The following is a 25146-nucleotide window of genomic DNA, read 5'->3' as shown; positions in this document are numbered from 1 at the left end:
ATAACTTCATACATTTCATTGCATATATACACTGCCATGATAACCAAGCATTCTGGAAGAATCTTTGCATACAAAATACTTACTGGTGAACACCCAGTACTTCCCAGTCCTTCCCAACATCCTTAGGAGCTATGTTCTGTAGAGTACTTGGACAAATTTCTATTAATTTACAAAGAAGTGACCAACCCATCTGTAAAACAAAAATGCAGCTATTTTAGAACAGATACTCTGTTTGGAACTTCAATGTTGTCCTCTAATATTGTTGGCTTTTGGAAGACAGATGTTCTGAAAAGTTATCTAGTTATATCAATAAGAGATAATTAACACAAGACAAGACAAATGACATAAAAAGTTAAAAGACAGAGATAAAACTGATATTCTAATGATTCTGAATACAATAGATCACTCAGTGTGCTTCAGCACTGCTTGAGCATAAAGTACACATGGTTAAAAGAGATGCTGACAGAGAGAAAAATATGATGTGATCCATAGTATGTCATCATGGGCCAGAGAGGACCACTGCATATTACTGAAAAATGGGTGTTTCCATAAGGATTTGCCATTTAATTGGAAATTATAAGGAGAAAAGATAGGTTTTTAAAGGTGTCCAATGTTTTAAATGGGGATGAGATGCCTAAACAATACCAAATATTTAATATTCTCACCATCAATCCTCAGTACCGTGTGCTTTCAAAATGTAATGAAGGCAGTGAAAGTTTTGAGATGATAAGGAATGATCATGAATTAAAAACAATATATTTATTCTTAATAGCTACCTGCTCTATCCTATGCAAATTTGTTGACTTTCAAACATCTCTAAATAATGCCAAAACCAAAAATCGCCCCTCTCTGGTCTTCTGTATTGGAGAAATCTGCTCTATTATGAATGCCTGCAGACTGAGATGATTGAATGGGCTTTAGTGAGGATGCAATAAGCAAAATCTGTACAAAGGATTAACTGATGAGCAAGAAAATCTTGCTGTATTGAAGCAGAAGTGAACTGAGAAACATCAAAAGTCAAGATGAAGCATTTACAAAAAGGTTAAAACAAGGCACAAAAGTTTCATTGGCCATATAAATGAAAAAAAAAAAAAAGGTGGAAGTAGGCTTTAAGAAAAGCTGTGTGCTTTAAGAAAAGGGTCAAGACAGAAGATAACCTAAGCATGGCTCAAAAACTGTATGTGTAACTGGATCAGTTTTCAGCAGAAGAGTTATGTAAAGCAAAGTGGTCAAGACAGGACAGACAACAACAGGACTGTAAACGGCTACCTCCAAGAGTTTAACAGCTAAGTTCATGGAAAGTGCATGATCTCTAACCCTGCAGTTTGCAAGACTTAGAGACATGAAATTTTAAGTCTGGTAGTGTAGAGACACCCATAGGAACAGCATAGGCTTGAATCTGGACAGCTTTCATGACAGCTTTGGCAAGTTTCAAAAAGGTGATGTAGCTCCCTGGGAACTAGAATTCTGCTTTTATTTTTCACACACTTGGTTACATGGAGGTATGCTCATACTATCTGCAGTAGTTTTGTTTGTGTTTCATGTTAGATTTGCAGAGCCAAATGTTTTAAATCAATTACAACCTTAATGTCTGCAGATTGAGCTTGACCACGAGCCAACTTCCATTGCCTTCTCTTGCTTGGATAGCAAGCTGGCTTGCTCTACATGAGTCGCAAACCAATTACTGTGAACATTCAGGAAGATTAGGCTAGTCTATGTAACTGAGTCCTGACTAAACATAGGTGCAAAGAATAGTCTTAGAAACCATTGGTCATCCCCAAGATGAGGATATGTAATTACCTAATTTTCCATGTTCCAAGCAAAACAGAGTTTAGCAGTGACAGTCAATCAAGTACAAATTTCAAATTAGCATGGCAAAGACGTTGTAGAGGTAACTGTTAATTCATACACTGTGTATTGCTTAGAAAAGATTTTATTTTAAAAGTCCCACTTCATGCCACACTAATTGTTCTTGTAAAATTTAGAACTTCATGAAAATTAGGTTAATGACTTTGGAAAATTCCTTTTTCTAATAACACTGTTTCTGATGAAAACCATATTTCCATTAAGCACTTTTATTTGGATTGTTGTGGCTCCAAATACTGACAAACATTTATAAGAATGGTGGATCCAGAGAAGACCAATGGAAACTCTGACCTGCTGACATGTGGTCTAATTTGCAATATTAAAATCACAACCTGAGAAAACAGAGAGCTTATTATCTGTTTAATAATTATGTAAGAAAGTAAGGGCCTTTTAAGTAACAGAATCCTCAAGGTTACAGGGAAAGAAAAAAAAAAGTAAATAAAGATGTTCTTATAAACACTTAAACAGGTCTCAATACACAGAAACAGTTGGTGGCAGCACTGAAACTCTGTTATTTTTAAATCAGACCCTTCTCATTTCTGGCATGCAATGAATTTATACTACATTAGGTCACGCCTTCTTCATGAGACAATAAAGCTCTGCTGGACTGCTCTTTAGTCACGTGTAAACATATTTTGCTCTAGAGTTTCTAAGCTGCTCCAATCACTGTCAGAGTAATTGCAGAAAGAAACTACCATATTTAATTAAAGATATCTATTTTACTTTAAGGCACTATTGACATTCCAGCTCAGTACCTTTCTACTTCTAAAGAAGCTTGCAGTGTTTATGCCTGTAGTATGACTTGCACGGGTACTTGCAGTACTGATCTATTAAGCAAATTAGCAGCACAATGTGATGCTTTGTAACCAGTTAAGGAGGGGAGGGAAAGATAATCCTCACTTCAGCTATGCCTCTTTACTGTGTTTATTCTCTTATGTGAGTCAATTTTATTACAATGTCAAAAGAAAAAGAGGTTGATTAATCCATTTATTCAACGAAAATTCATTAGCAGTGTAAAGAGACCGCACTGAAATCGGGACTACATTACTCCAACACTGCCACAAAGTAAGAATTGTGTATTCAGAAAGACTGCAAACAAACTGCTGTTAATGAAGCAAGAAGACAGAGCTCTACTAACATATTGTGGATGTTTGTAAATATCAGAACTGAATGTGAAGGAAGAGCCTATGATATTTTAGGAGGAACAGGATTTGAGCTTTGCATTGACCATGAATTTCACACTTCAATACAATGTAGTAATGCAAAGGAGCTGCAAAACTCCTAAACTGAAACACTGTAGGACTGCAAATGTAGGCAGACAGAAGATTAAAACACATTTTAAAAGTCTGTATTAAATCAGAGCGAGATGTTTTCACATGCTTAAAGTGAAAATTAAACAATCACCATCTTTCTTATGAACTTATGAGAGTCTTGTGCTGTCCTTTCAGACCTGGTTGGGGTTGGAATATGTATTTTTTACTTCCTAGTCTAAACTTCTAGCCAGTGGTTTTGTAAATCGTTATATATGTAATATGCTTTATGCTGAAAATAACTGCTGAGTCATGCTTCTGTATTTCTTAATGATTTTACAATTGAATAGTAAAAATAAGTTAAAACGTTAGACTGCACAAATATTTAGTCTCCAAAGGAAACCTGAGGTCACTGTTATTCCAGATTAATCACCACACAAATACAATTCCATATTTTAATCTGAATTTTATGCTTTTGACTTCCAGCTAAGGTCTACTATATAGAAAACTCCTTAAAATATACTATTTAAGAGGCATTTGTGATATAATTAATGTTTTGTCTTCTAGTTGAATTGAAAAAAGTAAAAGATGCAAAAGTATTATAACCATACAAATGGGCTTAAAAAATAAAATTGAGTGAGCTGCACAGAAATCTGGAGCTTATAAACATCCTTCAAGCATAACATAGTCAGAAATTTAATATATGCCTGCTAGGGGGCGCCCACGTCGATCGCGCAAGAACCGGGCCGAGGGGCCAGGCACGCTGGCAACGCGCCCGCTTCCGGTGATTGACAACACAGCTGTCCAACAGAGTCGCAGAGCTGGAGCCTAGGTTCCGCCCCGTCGCGCTTTTCTACGCTATAAAAGGGTCGGGAGGGGGGCTGAGGCGGCGGTGGTGGTCGGAGAGGGGAGCTGGGGGGAGAGACTGGGCGATGAGGGAAGCGGGTTGCCTTGGCTTTCCGGTGTGGGTGAGGAAGAAAGCGTAGATACATAGTGCCCTGCTGGGTAGGGGAGGAGAGAAAAAGCAGCTGTAGCCCGGAATGTTGCCAGTGAGCAGCTCCCGCAGCAGGGGGGGCGCCTCCTTGCCTCGTGTGGTGTTGGGGGTTGTCAGCCCTGTGTCCGGCGCCTGTGAGGAGCCAGGGAAGATGGAAGGGGAGCTGCGCTTGTAAGGCTGATGTGGGGCAGCTGAGGCGGAGCTGTAGCTCACCTTACCTGAGGGCGGTATGCCCTCTCTGCTCATGAGTGCTTTGGCCTTGTGGACTCTAGTCTGCGGTTTTGTTTAAAACTAACCTTTGTTGTACTTGGAAGTTAAAGTTCTTTCAAGCCTTGCAGTGAGCGGTTGCTGTTTGGATACAAGATAGGAAGGTTCTCTTCCTCTGTGGATTCGTTGCTTCATTTGTGGTTGATGCAATCTTTCTGAGGTCTGGCAATATTTCTGGTACCTCTGCTGCCCTTCTAAGACAGTGATGTGTAGGTAGGAGAGTAGCAATCACTTCTTAAAATAATTATTGATTAAGAAGGTAGAATCAGTAGACTATGTTACATAAAGAACTTGCATATACCTTATGGAGGTATTAAGGGAATAAACTCTTCAGTTGAATGGGACTTCTTTAAACAAATACTTTTTGGAGGATGTGGCAGGAGTATGGATTTACTGGAAGCTTTTGTTTAGATTGTAATGTTTGCTTGAGAGAGATGCATCATGTTCATTAAATAGCTGACTTACAGGTCACTTTCTCAAAATAAATTTTAAGAAGCTGTTTATTAATGCTTTGAAGTCACATGGTCCTCCCTCTAGTCTGTTGGTGTATTGGTCTTAAAGCTTCTATGTTGCTCTTGTCTTCATTCAGTGTTTCTTAGGTTTTTGTGCATAAAGAACTATTGTCTTGGCCTTCCAATTATAGCCTGTTAACTAGGACTGTGCTTGTTAAATGGTGAGCTAGTTTCTCCCCTCCTGAAGCACTAGAAAACAAGTATGAAAATGAGATGGTTTTATGAAATAGTGACTCATAGTTTGAAACATATGGAATGTGTTGCATCTGGACTAAAACAAAAATTAGTTGAATTAAATGGATTAGTTTCACTTGAAACATGTTTTTCCTTTCTGCAGAAACAGTGATTCAAGTGCAGAGAAACTGAATTTATTTTCTAGATCTAAAGCCTTATTGCTGCCTTTCTGCAGTACTGACAAGATTCTTTTAAATTCTTGCAAATGGTATGAATACAAAATTCAGATTGTATCAGTAATCAGGGTTCTCCAGTACCTGCAAAGCTGTAGCTGTTACCAGACTTCAGCAAAACACTTTTAAAGGTCAGTCTTTATACAGATGGAAAATTCCAGTTGCAAGTTACTAGTGATACTGATAAATTCATTTCAATACAATTTTAAAATCTTAAACTGAATTTGGCTATTTTGTACATTTAGCAGAGCAGCTGTACTGCTCTGGACTTCTTTGTGTTGTGGTTTATGTAAGAATGCACATGTGCAAGTTATGTATTAGAGTTTCAGTGAATATAAGTTGAAAAAAGTTTTGGATTTCTTTAAGGAAAATTGGGGACCAGGCCTTTAACCTGAAATATGTTGATTTTTCTAACTGCTGGATACAGACCACTTCAGATTATGTGTATTTGATAGTTTCTGGTTTTCTGTTATTAGAGCTTTTTCTGTGTTAGTTCTTTTCTGGTCAGCTCTGTCCCAGCCATCAACTGCTTAGCAAGCTTAAGGCCAGGGCATTGGATAGATAAGTGGAAAGCGAAAGCACAGGTTAGAGATAAAATGTAACCTTGATTTATACTTTAAAAGACTTCAGTCTCTTAAGAGAGATCTCAACTGCAATTTCTTCAGCATCCTAATTAGGCATCGAGGGGTTTTGTTGTCGCTCTATCTCCCTTATTCCAGATGACTTTCACTTACAAGCACTTGTGTTCACTTGAGGTTTGCTTTTCATGTTTTTTATGAAATCTGACAGATTTCAGCAGCAGCTGCTCTGTTCTTGAGGCTGGGTGCTTCGGGTATAAAAGAGTTATTTCTTCTTTTTGTTTTCGATGAGATTGGTAGGTAGCTACCCAGTTTGGACTGACCTGATTTTTGATTTCTTAGATGGGACTGCTAATACTCATTAAGTAATCTCTGATGTGCAACCATCTAGACAGATATAAGGACATGACACGCTAACATAGCGGAGACTAACAAATTTTCTGTCTAGGAATGAATAAGAACAGATGTCTACCTCCTGCTTTTGCACTTCTGTATCACAACTGGAAAACTGCATGAAATCAGAGATCCCTGGAGTTATGACACTTGTTCAAATGAACAGGGTCCTTACTGCTTGGTGGTGGCACTATCAATGGCATTCCTGTGGGTTTAGGCCACACTGCTTTTTCTTGCTCTGGTTTATGAACACTTTGAGGTACTGTGGAGCTATGTGAAATATTAAACATAACTTGAAGACTGTGATTTGGCTTGTAGAGAGAATATAGAACAATGTGAATGTTTGGATTTTACCTTGATCGTTGTCATTTTAACTCTCAGGTGTTCATATTTGTGCTTATTTGTCACCTAATTTTAGTGAAAAAGTAGCATCCTTATCTCACTGGGTGTTTTTCTTGTACAGAGCTTGGAATGAGGCTGTCGAACACACTTTGTTAAAGCTGAGCTTTAATATTCACAGCATCGTTAGGATTCACTAAGTTATTGTAATGACTGAATGTTGATGTCTATATACTTAGTGCAATCACTTCTGCATTATGCCTGGTTTCATCACGTATATATGTAATGGGGTTTTGGCAGCATTATGCAATATAAAAATTGAGCAGTCAGATCTATATTTACTACTTCAAGATTCCTCTGTTGTTGAATTTTTTTCAGCTGGTAGTCAGTAACAAGATGGTAACTTTTGTTTTTTACATGGATGACAGATGTCCCTATGGAAAGCACAAGAGACAGGGAAAGCAAATTATACAAATGTATGAGCTTAGACAGTACTATAAACAAAAAGAAGTTGTACTGGGTTTGTATGATAGGGTTTTGGTGGTGGTGGTGGGGCTATAGGAGTGGCTTCGGTGAGAAGCTGCTAGAAGCTTCCCCCATGTCCAATAGAGCCAATGCCAGCTGGCTTCAAGGTGGACCCGCTGCTGGCCAAGGCTGAGCCCATCAGTGATGGTCTTAGTGCCTCTGGGATAACGTATTTAAGAAGAGCCGGGGTGGGGGGGGCAACCTGTGCAATAGCACAGGAGTGAGAATATGTGAGAGAAACAACTCTGCAGACACCCACGTCAGTGAAGCAGGAGGGCAGGAGGTGCTCCAGGCCCGGAGCAGAGGTTCCCCCCAGCCTGTGGGCAGCCCATGGTGAGGCAGCTGTGCCCTGTGCCCAGGAAGGGGAACGGAGGAGCAGATCTCCACCTGCAGCCTGGGGAGGGCCCCACACCAGAGCAGTGGATGCCTGACGGAGGCTGTGACCCCGTGGGAAGCCCACGCTGGAGCAGGCTCCTGGCAGGACCTGAGACCCATGGAGAGAGGAGCCCACGCTGGAGCAGGTTTCTGGCAGGACTTGTGGCCCCGTGGGGGACCCACGCTGGAGCAGTCTGTGCCTGAAGGGCTGCACCTTGTGGATGGGACCCACACTGAAGCAGTTCATGAAGAACTGCAGCCTGTGGGAAGGACCCATGCTGGAGCAGGGAGTGAGGAGTCTTTCCCCTGAGGAGCAAGTGGGAGGAAAAAAATGTGTGATAAACTGACTGCAACCCCCATTCCCCATCCCCCTGTGCTGCTTGGGGGCAGGGAGGAGGTAGAGGAAATTGGGTGTGAAATTGAGCCTAGGAAGAAAGGGGGAGTGGAGGGAAAGGTGGTTTTGGCTTTTATTTGTCATTACCCTGCTCTGATTTGATATAAATTCAATTCCCTGAGTTCAGAGAATCATCTAGGTTGGAGAAGACCTTGAAGATCATCTAGTCCAACCAGACAGTTGAGTCTGTTTTGCCCATGATGGTAACTGGTGAGTGAACTCCCTGTCTTTATCTCAACCTATGAGCCTTTCATGATATTTTCTCTCCAGCAGAGGAGGGGGAATAATATAGTGGCTTTGGGCACCTGGTGTCTGGCCAGGGCCAACCCACCACAGTCCTTTTTGGCACCCACCACATAAGTTTTGCCTGAAACTACAAATGTCTGAAATCTTCAGTGTGTATCTTCTACCCACCTTTATAGAAAATGTTGGGTAGTTGCAGTCTTCCTGCCTATTACATTCTGTTGTGTACAGCTGGCACACTGTCCAGGATCACTTGTAGCTCCTTGAGTAAATAATCTGTAGCAATTGTAGATTCCTGAGCTAGACAGCCTGGGGCCTGGGTTAATGTTTCCTCCTCTTTCCACTTGTGTTGGTAAAGAAAAAAAAACTATGCTAGTGTTTAAGGTGGCTGAATAAACAAATGAACCAACTTTTTGAGATCCAGGTATCTCAAGCTCAAAACCTGCAACATGGCTCCCAAATTAATTCCTTTGCAGGTGGTAGTTTCCTGGGGGACTGGCTAGAGGGGATGCCAACTTCTAAGACTCCATGAGTCTGGGAGAATTTCCCAAAAATCTTCTGCACTGTGTTAATTAGACCAGAAGAGAATGGCAAGAACAGGATGGTCCCAATGAGTATCCACATTACACAGTTTTCCTAGATTTTCCTAAGAGAATCTGGTGAAGATAGCAATAATAACAACTGTAGAAGGAATAAGAGTTGTAGACTGAGTGGTCTTGTCTTGATGACTGGCAGAGAGGTTGAGCTCTGATAGTAAAGTATAGTTGTCTGGATGGCTTTCTTATCAGAGCATTGGAAAAGTGGCAAAGGACTTTAGAGCACCTCCAGTATTTCTCTGTTCTGGAAGCTTCTGATATTTCTGCATTCTTTCTAATACTGCATCAGTGTGGATGGCTTGTCCTGCCTAACCATGAAGACCACATGTTATCATCTTTACCTGGTTTCATCAATTTTTTTCTCTTTCTTTCTGTTGTGGCTCTGTTTCTTCCATTACTTCTGCTCTCTATCATTCATAGCTTGTTGTGTTTTATGCACACTGCAGTTCTTAATGTTGTATCTTCCTCTGCCTAGAAATACTTTGAGTAACTATTTGCCCTAAACTGAATAACTGTTAGCAGACATCTCTAACAGACACTGATGCTTCTTTAGCCAGCTGTTACTGCTAGAGTCTTCTCAAAGTGCTTTACTCCACAGCCCTAGCTTTTAAACTGGTCCATCTCTTAAACTTCTTGAAATTTGAAAATATAGTTTGGCTGGAGGTCTTCTGTTATGTTGTTCACTTGATCCCATTAATGACTATGGTGGCTAGCACTTCTAGGGTTGTTTTAGTAGTGTTTGTTTCATCAACAACTTCAATGACTGATTGTAATCTGCCAGTCTATTTCTTTGCATCCCTCTTCAGCTGTTTCTCAGGATGGTGGTATCCTGTGTGAAACTGTGTAATCTGTGTACTTGCAGATTCACAGTGACCTTATGAGGTGGGTAACTTCTAAATTGCAGCCCTTTGTAAAGTAATCTGTTTTCTGTATAGGCTGGGAATATAACCACCCTTTTGGCATTAATATTCAGACTTTGAAGGTATGGACCTTCCATCTACTAGTTACGCAAGGCTTGGGATTGTGAAGATAGGTAAAACTGAGCTTTTGGAGAGGTTTTCTGGTATTAGGAAGCTGAGATTCCAGTTTCGTTAGTAGTTCTGGTTTAGTAGTTGTTACTCACAGATCAATTTTTAGTTATAATTTCTGGAAGTTGCCTGGATGCTCATACTGAGAATGTTGGACACCATCCAAGGACTGCAGTTATTGATTGTGTAGGCATTATGGCTCAGATTTGATGGAAGACTTCATGACACTTCTCCCTCTGGGTTTGTGAACCAGTGGTTTCACAGGAAATTTCTGAGATGTTCTTCATATCTGTTCCCATGAGTCTCTTAGGACCAGTCTGTCAGCAAAGGCTAGGATGTTGGATCTGTTTTGTCCATGGTAGAATCCACTGGTGATGGCCTCTAAGTGGCAATTAGTCTCCGTTGATGTTGGATTTTCTTCATTGAAACTCCAATCTTAATAGTAATTGGCCCAATGAGTTCCTTCAATTCCAGGAAAGGAGTTTTGTCTGCATGCAGGATTAGTTCAATTACTTGGCAACTAGCCTCTTTTGTCTAAGAACCTAAAGGATGAAAAACAGAGTTGATAGCTTCACCAAATTGATGAACACCACCCACAGGGAGTTGTTGTGGTTTGAGCCTAAAGAGCAACTGAACACCATGCAGCTGCTCACTCACTCTTTCCCCCTCAAGGATGGGGAGGAGAAAATAGAGCAAATGGTTTAGTAATCAAGACAAAGGTGGAGAGGGATGAGTCACCCATTATGGTCATAGGTGAAAGACAGACTTGTTTGGGGAAGAAAAGGAACAATTTGATTTGCACACCACCACCACTTAACACAGTAGGACAATGAGAAATACAACCACATCTTAAAAAATCCCCAACAAACCAACAACAAAAACCCCACCCAAACCCACCCACCTTCGCCCCACCCCTCCCTTCTTCCCAGTCTCAGCTTTGCTCCTGATTTTCTCTACCTCCTCCCCTCCAGTGATGCAGTGGGGCAGGGGATGGGGGTTGCAGTCAATTCATCACCTGTTCTCTCTGCTGCTACTACCTCCTCAGGGGGAGGAGTCCTTGCACTCCTTCCCTGCTCCAGTGTGGGGTCTCTCTCATGGAAGACAGTCCTCCATGAACTTCCTCTGACATGAATCCCACAGGCTGTATAAGAACTGCTCCAGCATGGGTCCTTCCCATGCATTGCAGTCTTCCCAGCGATGAGCTGCTCCAGTGCAGGCTTCTCTCAGTTTTGACCTTCACATGCAGGCACCTGCTCTGGCGTGGGGTCCTCCACAGGCTGTAGGTCAGCATCTGCTCCACTGTGACCCTCCATGGGCTGCAGGGGCACAGCCTGCCCTCTCACCACGGGCTGCAGGGGAGTCTCTGCTCCCATGCACCTCCTTGCCTGTTCCTCCTCCTCCTTTCTCCAACTGACCTTACAACTCCCAACTCCTCCTCCTCCCAGGTTCCCCTTCTTTCCCCGTTTTTAAACGTTATCACAGAGGTGCAGCCACCATTGCTAATTGGATCAGCCTTGGACAGAGGTGGGTCTGACTTGGAGCTGGGAGAGCTTCAAGAAGCTTCTCAGAGGCCACTGCTGTAGATCCCTCCCATGCTACCAAAACCCCTGCCACATACACAAACCCAACATGGGTTATGCTGGTTTTTAGCATGTTGAATTATGAATGGATGTACTTCTCAATTTTTTGAGTGGTCAGTTGCAGTTATGTAACATCTCTGATTTTAATGACATTCATACCAAAAGCAGTAACCAGTCAGGAAAAATCTGTGTTCAGTTGAGCTGATTGATGTAGAAGGGGAAAAAGATACAGCATTCAGGGGGAATACAGTCAGGGATGTATGTACACATTTGGTCACTCTTACACCAGCCTGAGAAGCTTGGCTGGTGAGGCCAAAGGATTATTGGTGTGTTGGGGCTTTCTGAAGCTGGTAGGTGTCCTGCAGGTATAACTCAATGTGCAGCAGGACAAATTCTGCTGGCCTCTGCCTTGTTATAGCTTCTGGAGCTGCCAGATTGTCTCTCCTGGAAGCTGACAGGGCTGTCACGCCAAGTTCTTGGGGACAGCTGTGCTTATACCACAGCCATGCTCAGCAAATCTCTCTCAGGCTGTGGGACTGCATTTCCCAACCAGTGGGTTTGAACTCCATTCTTTCTACGTGGACTCACCACAGCTTTTGTTGTAGTTGGTGACCTCCTCCACCTTTTAGTGCTGATTGCCTCTTGCTCTGAAAGTCTGTGACTCTTTAGGGATGGGGTTGGGAGTAATCGCACTGATAGTGCATCTATGAGAATTTGTTCATGTGGAATCCAGGCATTTGTTACATAGGCAATGCTGCCCTCTTTGTGGCAATGCATGGAAGTGGCTGAAAGGATACTTTGAAGTGAGGCCATGCAATAGGATGTCTGAGGTGCAGCTGGCCAGTTCTTTAAAAGAGCTTAACCACTGCAGATGTAAATCCTTCTAAATATAACAGAAGAAACCAAGAAATATTTGTTGTATATTTTTTTTTTTTGTGTGGGATGGGTAATTTCCTGTAAGAAGCAAGTAGTCATTTCCCTATTCTTTTTGTAGATAAAACCAGAAATGAAACAGACAGGGAACACTAGATTGGTAGAGAGCTTTTTTGCATGTGAGCTTGAATTTCATATTTCTTGTAGAATGGGTTGTCATGGACCAAACTGAAACTGTTCATGTTGGGGCCATACTCCTGGACTGCTTAAGTCTAAGCATAACATGGGGGAGTACTACTCTGGTTTCTGTTTCTTCCTCATTCTATGTGTTTGTGTGATGAGAAAGATTTGGCCCTGAGTGCTCAGCCACTAAGTCAAGTTCAAGAGGTGTTAGCCTACTTCCTGGTAAGTCTTATCTCTCTGCAGGGCCTGTCCTGTGTTCCCCTGGTCCTGTTCTTTGGCCATGACTTCAACCTGCATGCAGTGCTAGGTCTTACCTTGCTGCTGCACTTCCTCCTCAGCTAGTGCAGCCTGTATGTAACACTTGGCAGTGAAGCATTTCTGTCCCATTGAACACAGTGACACTGTATACACATGTAAAGTAGCTGGTTTTAGCCATCCTTTTTATGCATTTGGTTTGGCCTCTCTCCTTGTTACTAGATTTCCTTGCTATCTAGAGAGGACTGTGAGGAATGAGAGTATCAAGTGAAGTATGACTTTCTGCCATCATGTGTGTGGTGGTGGCTGCAGCTCCCTAATTTTGTCATGTAGCTTCCCAGAAGCTGTGGGCCTCTGTGGGCGGAGCATCATGTAACCTGTACACTGTGTATTGGTTTTCATTGTAGCCTGACTAGTCAATACATTTCATTGCAACTGTTACTGATTGTTACTTATTATTAGAGTTGGTGATTTTGATAAGGAATTATAAAGACTACTCAATTACATGGAATTTCACAGGAATATCAGTTTTTATAAAACAGTGGTGTAATAAGTAGTCATAGAGATAATGTATTTAAAGTAACCATACAACCAGTTATGCTGCTAGATGAAGGTCCATTGTTAGACTGTTTGGTAGGAATAATTTATTGCCCTGTAGACCACCTGTTCTAAAAGTTACATTGTGAAAAGGCCTTGAAGCATGTTAAAATCACAATGTGAGCCAAAGTCCTTGAGTTAAGGCATTGGAGGGTCTCTCTTTTAGGTTAGAAGCCTGTGGTTTGTTGCAAAAGCAGCCCCCCAAATCATTTCAGGACTCAAGTGCGTGTGATTGGGAAGAGGTGGGAATAAGAAAATAAGTTATGGGAATTATCATGTTTATGCATGGAAATGTGATTAATATGTATTATTGTATCCTATATAATCAGCATGATACATGAGTTAGGTATGTGGTGTTGCTGAGATGATTCCCCTACACATCTGGACATTAATAATGGAGTGTCTGCTTATCTACATCACATTGGTGTCGATAAGTTCTTTTATCCTGTTTTGGTGACACAACTGCTCAAAGACCTTGTGATTTCCTGGATCTTGTATTTCACAGGTGTCAGCAGAAGCAATGATAGCAGCTGTGTATCCTAGGTCTTGAAAGATGGTGTTGATAATTGAATGATTTTGAGAGACATCTTGCGGAAACTGTAAATGGGAGGATCAGTAGAGGATGTATTGGGAAGACATAACATCCAAAGCAGACTAAAATAAAATTGCATCACAAAGACCATAGAACCATTTCCCTAAAATGGAATTGTCTGTCTGATGTGGAATATAATAGTACATTTCCCCCATCAGGCTGATGTCTAAAGCTTGTGGAAATGGTACCACAAATACAGCAGATAAACTCTGGACAAAGACTAGCAAAGCCAGCTTTTATTTGAGTGTAAAATCAAACAAGTATAGACTTTTTAAAAGTCTAATCTAAACTCTCTTTTTTCTTGAATAAATATATTCAGTGCACTCCAATACTTTACAGCTAAGGATACCTGTATTTGAAGTGCTGTTCCACTTGATGCTTTAGTATTGTGTTACAGTTTGTGTGGTATAGTTGGAATGAGGCTTACTAGCTTCAAGCAATTATCCCAGTGGTTTTTATAACTCTTAGCACTTATCCTTTGGTGTGACCTGAATTTTGTACAGAGTGTTTAAAAAAAAAAAAAAAAAAGCTAAGATTTGCTTGTCTTATTTAAACAGTTTTATTAGGGTATATGCAAATGACAAGGTTTCAGTCTGACTTGTTGCTCAGGAAATGCTAATGTCCTTAATTAGTTCAACTTTTTCTCAGAGAAAAAATTACCTGGTTTTGGTCAGCTACATTGAAATCACCTTCAAGAATATTCTAATTTGTGCATCAGTCATGAACCTGCAGATGTCTACATGGGTCATTGGCTACACAGAGGACATGAAGTTATAGTTTCTGCAGGTGATTTCTGGTTGCTGTTTGATCCAGGTTTTGTCACTAATGTTTTGGAGTTGCGTGGGCACATGTGTAGTGTCTGGCTGCAGTGTTAAGGAGGTGTGGTGAGACTTGAGGCAGTCCATGATCCCTTTGGAGGACTGAAGCAAGCTGTAGTGTGGCTGCACCACTGATGTGGTTGCATACAAAGTGCTTGTAGGGACTGTGACCTGTGTGCATCATCTCATCCCTAGAGCTGCTTCCTTTCACAGGGGAGTGGATAAATGTGTCCCAGGTAGGAACTCTAGGGAGCTGGTGTGTACCTTGCAGTGACCTGGTAGAGAGACCCAAGGAATTAGAGATAAGCTCCCCTGAAGAGGACAGCGTATTTCCCAAGGGCGGTCTGATACTTGAATAATAACGTAAACGTCTAATTTGAAACTAAAATGGTGGCCAGAATTGTCTCTGCCTTTCATTCACAGATGAGTGAGTCAGTGCAGTCTGGGATGTGGCTTAGGCATTGGTGGTCTCAGTGCCATAAATAGTAACATAGCATCTGCTTTAGCAAAGCAGCAAGGAAGTTTCTCACTATGGTGGTATGTTTATTGGGCTCATGCTTTTGGGGAGAGTCTCGTGACAGAGGGGTCAAAGTGTAGAGCAAAAAACCTCCACAACTGCTAGCAAAGATGAAGATATGAAGACTTTTGCAATCAATCTTCAATCTACTAAGCAAAAGTGTTAAGTATTTTTCCAGATTGTAATAGTATTTACTGTTACCTGGTTGTGACCATTGAATGATTATATTCTTTGCTTAAGTTTGTGTAGCTCAGTACCTACCCACGCAGTGACTCAAAAGTGCTCTGATTCTTTCTCTGAGCTCCTGTCACTTTTTCTAGCATTGTGGCCTATGCTGTTGCCATACAACAGCTCCTGCAGGACACTTGCTTATTTCTGTGTGACCTATTTTCATTTGCTTAAGCACAGCCATTACTCTAGTCCTACACTGAAAAGCAAGATATGTGATATAAATGAAAAGGAAATAATATCCCAATATCACAATATCCTAGTGGGGCTGTAGGACTCATTGTCTTACAGTACAAATGTGTAGCAGAGCTAAAGAAGTATAGGATATTCCTCAGAATTCCCACAGCTAAAGCAGTTAAGCTTCTTTTGGAGTCTAAAGATTTGTGCTTTGTAGAATAAATCTTAAGTCAGTTTTTCCTAAATCTTACTCAAGGCTTTTTGCTCTTTTCTCTGAAGCATGTCTTGTTGACTACAGGCTATAACTTCAGCCAGTCATCTGACTTGATATAACAATTGCCATGGCTCCATCATCCAATGTATAATGAATATTTTTATGCTTTCTCTGAATTAATGTAACGTTATGCATGAATGAAGGATGCATTGAACCATATAGAAACTTAATAAGTGAATGTAATGATAGATTTGAGTCTACTTTAATTGAATTTTAAGTCCATGTAGTAGTTGATTGGGATAGAAATTCAGAAAACAATCATCTAGGTTGGAAAGGACCCTGGAGATCATCTAGTCCAACTGTTCACCTAGCACAGTTCCCACCTACAGCATATCCTTAAGCTCTAAATCGACCCTACTCTTGAACACCTCCAGGGATGGGGACTCCACCACCTCCCTGGGCAGCCCATTCCAATGCCTAACAACCTGTTCTGTAAAGAAATGCTTCCTAATATGAAGTCTGAACTTTCCCTTGAGGTCATTCCCTCTTGTCCTGTCGCTTTCTACTAGGCTAAAGAGGCTCAAACCCAGCTCTCTGCAGCTTCCTTTCAGGTAGCTGTAGAGGGTGATAAGGTCTCCCCTCAGCCTCCTCTTCTCCAGACTAAACAATCCCAGTTCCCTCAGCCATGCGGAATGTTCATCAGTGCTGCCTGCACATAAGAGCATAGGGTGATAGCAAGGAGTATATGGGCTGTGGGATGAGGGAGTGCAGATCATGGGATGGACTGATTTCTGTTCTGAACTCTGCCTTTTTACTGCCCTCTGATGTAGGATCTGACAGGAGCAACATGCTCTGCTCAGCATATTCATAAACACTAGCCTAATAATACTACATAAAACAGTGTTAAGGTCAATTCTACCTTGACTTAGCATTTTCAGGAGAGTTGTGTATGATCTTGTCCTTTTGCCATCAGACTGAGAGGGAACAGATGGTGGTAATAGTTCCAATGTTTTCCTATCGTATTCTTCTTTGGGAGAGGAGAGGTAGTGTTGACTGAACTGTCTGTATGCTTATGGTAGCTGACAATTTGGAAATCTTCAGTGACCTGGCTATAGAATTACAGAACCATTCAGGATGGAAAAGACCCTTGGGATCATAGAGTCCAACCATCAGCCCTATTCTACGAAGTTCTCCCCCACACCATATTCCCTAACATCACATCTAAACGATCCTTGAACACATCCAGGGATGGTGACTTCACCTCCCTGGGCAGCCTATTCCACTGTCTGACCACTCTTTCTGTGAAAAATGTTTTCCTAATGTCCAGTCTAAACCTCCCCTGTCGGAGTTTAAAGCCATTCCCTCTTGTCCTGTCACTAATCACCTGTGAGAAGAGACCAGTACCAACCTCTCTACGATGTCCTTTCAGGTAGTTGTAGAGAATGATGAGGTCTCCCCTCAGCCTTCTCTTCCTCAAACTGAACAGTCCCAGCTCCTTCAATCTCTCCTCATAGGATTTATTCTCCAGGCCCTTCACCAGCTTCGTTGCCCTCCTCTGCACTCGCTCCAGCACCTCGATATCTCTCTTGTATTGAGGTGCCCAAAACTGGACAAAATACTCCAGGTGTGGCCTCACCAGTGCAGAGTACAGGGGGACTGTCACCTCCCTACTTCTGCTGGTCACACTATTGCTGATACAAGCCAGGATGCCGTTGGCTTTCTTGGCCACCTGGGCACACTGCTGGCTCATGTTCAGCTGCTTGTCAGTTAGAACCCCCAGATCCTTTTCTTCCAGACAGCTCCAGCCACAACTCCCCAAGCCTGTAGCCATGCAGGACCTGGCACTTGGCCTTGTGGAAGCTCATCCGCTTAACGTTGGCCACTGATCCAATCTATCCAAGTCTCTCTGTAGAGCCTCCCTATCTTCATGCAGATTGACAGTCCTGCTTAACTTGGTGTCATCTGTGAATTTACTGATGATACACCTTGTGCCCTTATCAAGATCATCAACAAAGATGTTGAACAGAAATGGCCCCAACACCCTGAGGAACACCACTTGTGACTGGCTAGCAGCTGGATTTAACTCCATTGACCACCATTCTCTGGGACTGTCTATCCAGCCAGTGCTTAATCCAGCAGACCAGATGCTCATCCAGGCCATGAGCAGCCAGTTTTTTATGAGAATTCTATGGGGAACTGTGTTGAATGCTTTTTGGAAATCCAGGGAGACAATATCCACAGCCTTTCCCTTGTCCAATAGTTGGGTCATCTTGTTATAGAAGAACAGGTTTGTCAGGCAGGACTTCACTTTCATAAACACATGCTGACTGGGCCTGATCCCCTGGTTGTCCATTATATGACTTTTAATGGCACCTGAGATGACCTGCTCTATGACTTTCCCTGGCACTGAGGTCAGACTGACAGGTCTATAGTTTCCTGGATCCTCCTTTCTTCCTCTCTTGTAGGTGGGTGTTATATTTGCTACCCTCTAGTCCAATGGGACCTCCCCAATTAGCCATGACTTCAGGTAAATCATGGAAAGTGGCTTGGTGAGCACATCTGCCAACTTTCAGCACCCTTGGGTGTAACCCATCTGGTCCCAATATGGTGACTTGAATCTGAAGCTGATTCATATATGATATGGATTTGATTTAGCACTTTTGGTTATGACTGTACCTATGAAAGTGGGAGTCTCAAGAAATTTTAATCTAAGTGATACTGTCTTTTACTTTCTTTTATAGAGGATTGCCATGATGAGCTGCTCTTATTCATTCTGGAAATTGTGCTGTGTTATTCCCAGTGAGCAATTCCATTTTACTTAGCAGAGCATTACAACAGCCAGTTCTATTCTTCCTTGAACTTTGGTTTTCTTTCTTTTGCTTTCTGAGAAGAGACAGTAACTTTAACCATCTGCAACATTTTTCTTAGACTGATAGCTGGGTTTCACTACTGAGAATTCAACACTTTTTTTCCCCTTAGTCTTAGTGGAGATTACTACTAGGTGTCCACTAAGCATTATCACAGAATCATAGAATACCAGGTTAGAAGGGACCTCAAGGATCATCTGGTCCAACCTTTCTTGCTCACTTAGCTATACTTAACATTCATGAAGAGTTTTACCTAGACTAAACTTGTTTTTCCTCTTGAGATTGATGTATATAGCAGACTGGCAGACCCAACCAAAGCAGTCAATGGTTTCAGTATCTCATTTTCAGCTGGTGGCTTGCTCATAGTAAAGAAAATTTCTACTACACACTGTGAGCAACACAAACTTGGTTGAAGCATGGCAAAATGTCTTATCAGAAAGATTTTCTGGGGATTATAGGTTAGGAATGAGGAAGAATTACCCTGGAGTCCCAAATGTCAAAATGCAGTGCCAAAAAGCAAGTCTCATTTTGTGATGTCCAGAAGCAAAGATTTATAAGGACATGAGGCCAGAAACCTATTGTCTGCATAATACAACTCATTTGATTTTTATTTTGATTCCTGCTGCTTATAAATGTGGCTAAATGAGCTATTCTTTATTTCTGCTGATTGCATATGCCTGTTCCCACATCTATTTCTCTTCTGCCTTTTACATCTGGGGGTGTTTGCTTATTATTTGGTTATTGTACTTTTACTGTACAAAATAGTTCTCTCAGTTTGTGTTATGGATAGGTCTATGAACACATAGTGGAAACTTAATGAGTGTGTTCATGTAAGTGGAATCTGTTTTCAGCGTTGGGTCACCAACGTGGTCAAGGACCTGCCCAGGGAGGAGAAGCTGAAGGAATGTCTTCAGCCCAGAGAAGGCAGCTGTGGGGGGACCAAACAGCAGCCTGCCAATACCTTTGAGGTGATGGAGCCAGGTTCTTTGGTGGTGCATGGTGGGAGAATGAGGGATAACAGGCATAATGTGAATGACAAGTTCAGACTGGATATAAAGAAAAACTGTTTCACCACGAGGCAAGTCAGGCAGTACAGCAGGTTGCCTGGAGAGGTGGTTAGGTCTCTGCCTTTAGATGCTTTGAGAACTTGACTGGATAAAACCCTGACCAACTTGGCCTAACCTTAGAGCTGTCTGTTTGGATCAGGACCTTGAACTGGAGACTTAGATATTCCTTCCAATATGCATTATCCTATGATGCTATGTTTTGCCTTCTGTTCCATGGCAGACCATAAATGATAAGCTGTTGCTTTGTTGAAGCTGGAAGTCTTAATGAAATGTGCTGAGACTCCAGATATCTGTCAGTGAGGCTGTGTTAGATGACACAGAGACCTTCTGAATAGCTAATAGAATATTTAATCATACGTGGTTTTGTTTTTCTCATGACTAAATGGTAGTAAAATTAACAGTGCACATGACTTTGTCTTTCTGAAACTAGCTTGTAATGGCAAGATTTCCATCTCTTGTTTCATGTCATCTTGGAATACACAGAACAGAACTCGTGTGTGCAGCTGCAAGCACATGTTACTTTTGTCTTTGTCCAGACAAGACTGGGAGGTGGTGTCAGTGGGAAGTAGACTGCCCCTCTGCTAATCTTCATTCTAAATTTGATAGTTTTTGTGAAATCTATGGGCCAGTCAGCAAATTAGACAGTTGCTCATATTGGCATGTTTTATTCGACAGAACTGTGAATATCGTGACCTCACCTCTTATGACAGTTGAACTATTACTTTTACCTCTGTTAAGTTCACATAACTTGACCCTGACCTTTCTTAGATGGTAGGCAAAAGGAAATTGTTATGAAGGTTCTAGGTTTTGACCAGTGTTGCTCTGATATTGATGTTTTTCCAGTTGTGATAACTAATTCCCATACATTTAACCAGACAATGAGGTATTGTGACTTCTGCTTTTTCACTGAGCTTGTTTTATCTGTATGTAAAATGGAGACCTGGAAGCTGCTGCTTTTTGAAGCAACATTTTGTTTTATACACTTATTTCAGGCTTTAGTGTTATTTCATTGCCAAGTCAATATCCAACAGTAACTGATCTCAGAACCACAGAAGAGTTGAGGTTGGCAGGTACTTCTGGAGACTATCTAGTCCAACTCCTGCTCAGTGCAGGGTCACTTAGTGCAGGTTGCTCAGGCCAATGTCCAGTTGGGTTTTGAGTATCTCCATGGACTGAAGGCTTTCTGTGCAGTCTATTGCAGTGTTTGACCACCCTCCCAGTAAATTAATTTTGTGCTTAAATGGCATTTCCTATATTTTAGTTGAGCAGTTTAGCACTGCTGCTCATCCTGTCACTGGGCATCACTGCAGAGCCTTACTCTGTTATCTTGATTTTCCCCTGTCAGGAATTATCTATCATTGATAAGATTCTCCATGAGCCTTCTCATCTTGAGGTTTCTCAGCACAGTTTCTAGTATTTTTGCATGCATATCTCCTCCCCCTTTCACACCTTGTTCCATTCTTACAGATTTTTAATTTAGTGATTCTACTTTCAGTTTTGATATTCACATTTAAATATCTGGTTTCTCTGTCCTCATGGCTCTTGATCAGGGAAAAGTAGGAGTTTTTTCTGCTTGGGAGGAGTATTTGTGTATTAACATGTACCACAGTCTCAGATAAGGGGCAGTCAGTGTTTTCTTCCTGACAATCTCAATGTCATAGAATCATAGAATGGTTTGGGTTGGAAGGGACCGTAAAGATCATCTAGTTCCATCGTGCCCTGCCATGGGCAGGGACACCTTCCACTAGAGCAGGTTGCTCAAAACCCCATCCAACCTGGCCTTGAACACTGCCAGGGAGGGGGCAGCCACAGCTTCTCTGGGCAACCTGGCCACCCTCACAGTGAAGAATTTCTTCCTCTTATCTAATATAAATATAACTTATTTCAGTTTAAAACAGTTACCCTTGTCCTATCCCTACACTCCCTAATACAGACCTCCTTCCCCATCATTTCCGTAGGTCCCCTTAAAGTACTGGAGAGATGCTCTAAAGTGTTCTCAGAGCCTTCTCTTCTCTAGGCTGAACAACCCCAGCTCTCTCAGCCTGTCATCACAGGGGAGGTGCTCCACCCCCCTGATCATCTTCATGTCCCTCCTCTGGACCCACTTGAGCAGGTTTCTGTCCTCATGTTGGGGGCCCCAGAGTTGGACAGAGCACTGCAGGTGGGGTCTCACGAGAGTGGAGTGGAGGGGGAGAATCACCTTCCTTGACCTGCTGGCCCCACTTCTCTTGATGCAGGCCAGGAAATGGTTGGCTGAAGGGTTACCTGGCCTGAAGATGTGCAGAGATCATGACACTGGGTTTGTAGGATTCTGTAATGCATGAGGGCAGGGAGGATTTTATCCTCTGTTTTTTTTTCTACTTTATTACAGATTACCACAAATATAAAAACCATCACTAACAAGTATACCTATGATTACTAAATTGAATATCAATATCAAGTTTGTACAAATTACTAATAACATAGCAACAATCTATAATATGGCAGAAATCAATTGTATAGCAACAATCAATATAATAGCAACAACCAAAAGTATATATATGCTGTTACATACTGCTACAAACTTATCACTCCTGAAGCAAACTTACCAACAATATAATGGCAGATATAATTATGGTAGAATACTTATAAATGCCTATGGTACCAAATACACTAAACAAATTCCAGAAGGGGCCAGACCATCTGAGAGGGTTGGACAAACTGATCCCAGAGGGGGACCCAACCATCCCAGAAGTGAGAGAACAAGCTATACTGACCCCAGACATGGGCCTAGAGGGAGTCCAATAAAATAAGTCTCACTGCAAAGCTGATCTGCATCATGGAGTTTGGAGTCAGTGAGGTGTCCCTAGTGGTGGTCCAAGATCTCATAGAAAGTTTGTGTGGAGAGTTCAATGTGTTTAGGAGAAGTATCTGTGGCGTTGGAAGTTCTCAGAGAAAAGCTCTACTTTGGATAAAATTTAAGTCTTTTCTCATAGAGACATAAGATGATGTAGGACACCACTGCTTTGAGCAGCCAATAGATGCTGTTACTTTCTATTTTTTACCTGTAACAGCCAATAGATGATGATTTTTATTCTTTTAGACCAGGTTTTATTTTCCCAGACTGTTTCTACTTTTTCAGGTAAATTGCTGTTAGTTTCTTGGTTTTTGCATTTATGGGTGGATGCCTCTGGTTTCTAGGTACTCAGCTGTCTACTTCAAAGAGGCCAGCTGCACTTTTTAAGGATGTTTCTGGTTCCCAGGCTGACTGGAATTTTTCTGCCAGTATTTTTCAGCAGACATTTTTTGTTCAGTAACTTTTTTTTCATTTTAACCAGGCCACCTTTATGGCTGCTCATGTCACAGGATTAGGAGAGGGACAAAGTCTAAGGCTCCATTTTAAGTACGAGTGCAAAGGGGGCACCAAGAGAAGGTTTAAGCTACCAGATGACCTCTCCCCTGAGACCTTCTTGGTCTAAGTCAGGGCTGGAGTCTGAGGTTGATAGAAGGGCTAGGCTTAGGAGCAAATCTTCAAGTTCTACTTGGTGTGAGCTGAAGAGAGCTGCCAAGGGAAGGGTTGGGCTGCCAGAGATCTCCCCCTGAGAACATTGATTTTGGGTTGTTGCTGGGATTATTGTCTTAATACTCTGGCATTGCCCATCCTTAGTGTTAGGAGAGAGGCAAATCCTAGAGCTTCTGTTGGAGTAGGGCTGCAAAGGGGACCCCAAAAAAACAGGCAGGCTGCTAGAAGACACATCTGATGTTGGTGTCATCCCATCCCCTCCCTCCACACCCCTGCCCCCCAATAAATTTTTAGTCTGGGTCTGAGGCTCATGCCATTCCTAGGATTTGGTTTAGAAATGAAATCCACCTTGAAGCTTCAGGTTGATTTGGGTTATAAAGGGACCATTTTTGCCTTCTATTCTCAGTCATCCTTGTGTCTCTTTTGAATAATTTTCCTGTCTTGGGCCCCTTTTCCCTCTTGGCTACATTCATTATCACGTTTGGAATAAAATTTCTCACTTAATGTTTGAATTCAGTCTGTCCTTGGTATCAGCCATCTCAGATTGGCTCTTGCCATCAATTGTATAGCAATTCCCTCATTTCTTCATCCTTCTCAGTTTTGGTGTTTACACTGATTCGGGTGTTCTGTGTTGCTTATAGGGTGAGAGATCAGGAAACAGAGACTCTGGGTCAGTTGTGAAAGGACAGTATGTTGCAGTGTGTTAGATATTTCAGAACTGAAGCTTCATCTTTTTAACAGGAGAGGGAGGCTGTGTGCAAGAAAAGACGGTAGGCTGTTTTTTCTGCATTGCTGGAAAGGAAGGTGGTCTTCTGGAACAGTTCTTTTCCCTGGACCATTGCTAGTTATGGTAGGTTTGTTTTTGTTTGGTTTGGGATTTTTCCCCTTCCTGCTCTCCCATTATTTTATTTGCAGTGCTTTACATCACTGTTGAGACTGCAGAGGCTGTGTTAAGTATTGCCAGGGGACTATCCTCTGCAAGCTCTTTCTGACCAAGCGCAATGTCAGTCAGGTCCATTTTTTCACATTCAGTTTTGTCTCATCATACTTCCCCTAGAGAGGCAAATGAAAATTTAATTACAGGAGACTTCGTAACCACCTTTTTTGTTTTTGAAATCTGCTTTGAAGAGTCCATGCATATTTATAACTGAAGGCATAATGCTCTGAATAAATATGTTTCCCTGTGTTACATCCCTGTTCTGTTTGGTTTAAGCCCTGCAACTGGAAAGTTGGTGGTGTTAATCTGAATGACGAAGTGCTCAAACAAGGTCTGTTCAGAAGTGATATTACAGTTATTTGATTATCTCCTGGACAGAATGATGATAGATGGTCTATCTGCTTTTATCTCGCAGCCAGCAGGGACTCCGTAGTGTTAACGGATTCATTCTTTCAGAAAACAGTGGCAGGGCAGGTACTGAACTTCAACTTTTTCAGCTCACGTTTTAGCTGTTGGGGCTTTGAATTTTAAAAAGATGAAGTACTGTCCATGGGCCTGAGCTTGTTCTCCACTCTGTGTGTGAAAGTGCATCATCTCCACAGCCTCCAAACAGGCAGGCTTAGATGGGTGTAGTCTTTACTGGGTAAAAAACTGTCTGGATATCCAGGCCCAAAGAGTTGTGACCGGTCACAAGTGGTGTCCCCCAGGGCTCAGTATTGAGGCCAGTTCCATTTAATATCTTTATCAGTGATCTGGAAAAGGGGATTGAGTGCACTCTCAAGTTTGAAGATGAGACCAAGCTGGGCTGTAGTGTTGATCTGCTTGAGGGTAGGGAGGCTCTACAGAGGGATCTGGCCAGGCTGGATCAATGGGCTGAGGCCAATTGTATGAGGTTCAACAAGGCTCAGTGCCAGGTCCTGCACTTGGGTCACCACAACTCCATGCAACACTACAGGCTTGGGGAAGAGTGGC

The 25146-nt window shown here is 42.0% G+C and overlaps 1 protein-coding gene across 2 annotated transcripts in view; it reads right to left on the bottom strand.

Moving 5' to 3' along the window:
• The window catches only part of LRRK2 (leucine rich repeat kinase 2), an 83441-nt gene extending 83251 nt beyond the window's left edge, over positions 1 to 190 (bottom strand). For both annotated transcript variants that reach the window (XR_003399826.1, XM_026862362.1), the window contains exon 1: positions 84 to 190. Coding sequence is in view for 1 of the 2 variants with exons in the window: in XM_026862362.1 (XP_026718163.1) it covers positions 84 to 190 (107 nt within the window). In the remaining variant the exon portion in view is untranslated. The remainder of the gene's footprint in view (positions 1 to 83) is intronic.
• Between the last annotated feature and the right edge of the window lie 24956 nt (positions 191 to 25146).

Source organism: Athene cunicularia, assembly GCF_003259725.1.
Source record: "Athene cunicularia isolate RWA chromosome 1 unlocalized genomic scaffold, athCun1 chr1_part2, whole genome shotgun sequence".
In the NCBI taxonomy this organism is placed as follows: Eukaryota; Metazoa; Chordata; class Aves; order Strigiformes; family Strigidae; genus Athene; species Athene cunicularia.
Note: the sequence above shows the minus strand (reverse complement) of the source record. Positions and strands in the feature narration are given on the sequence as shown.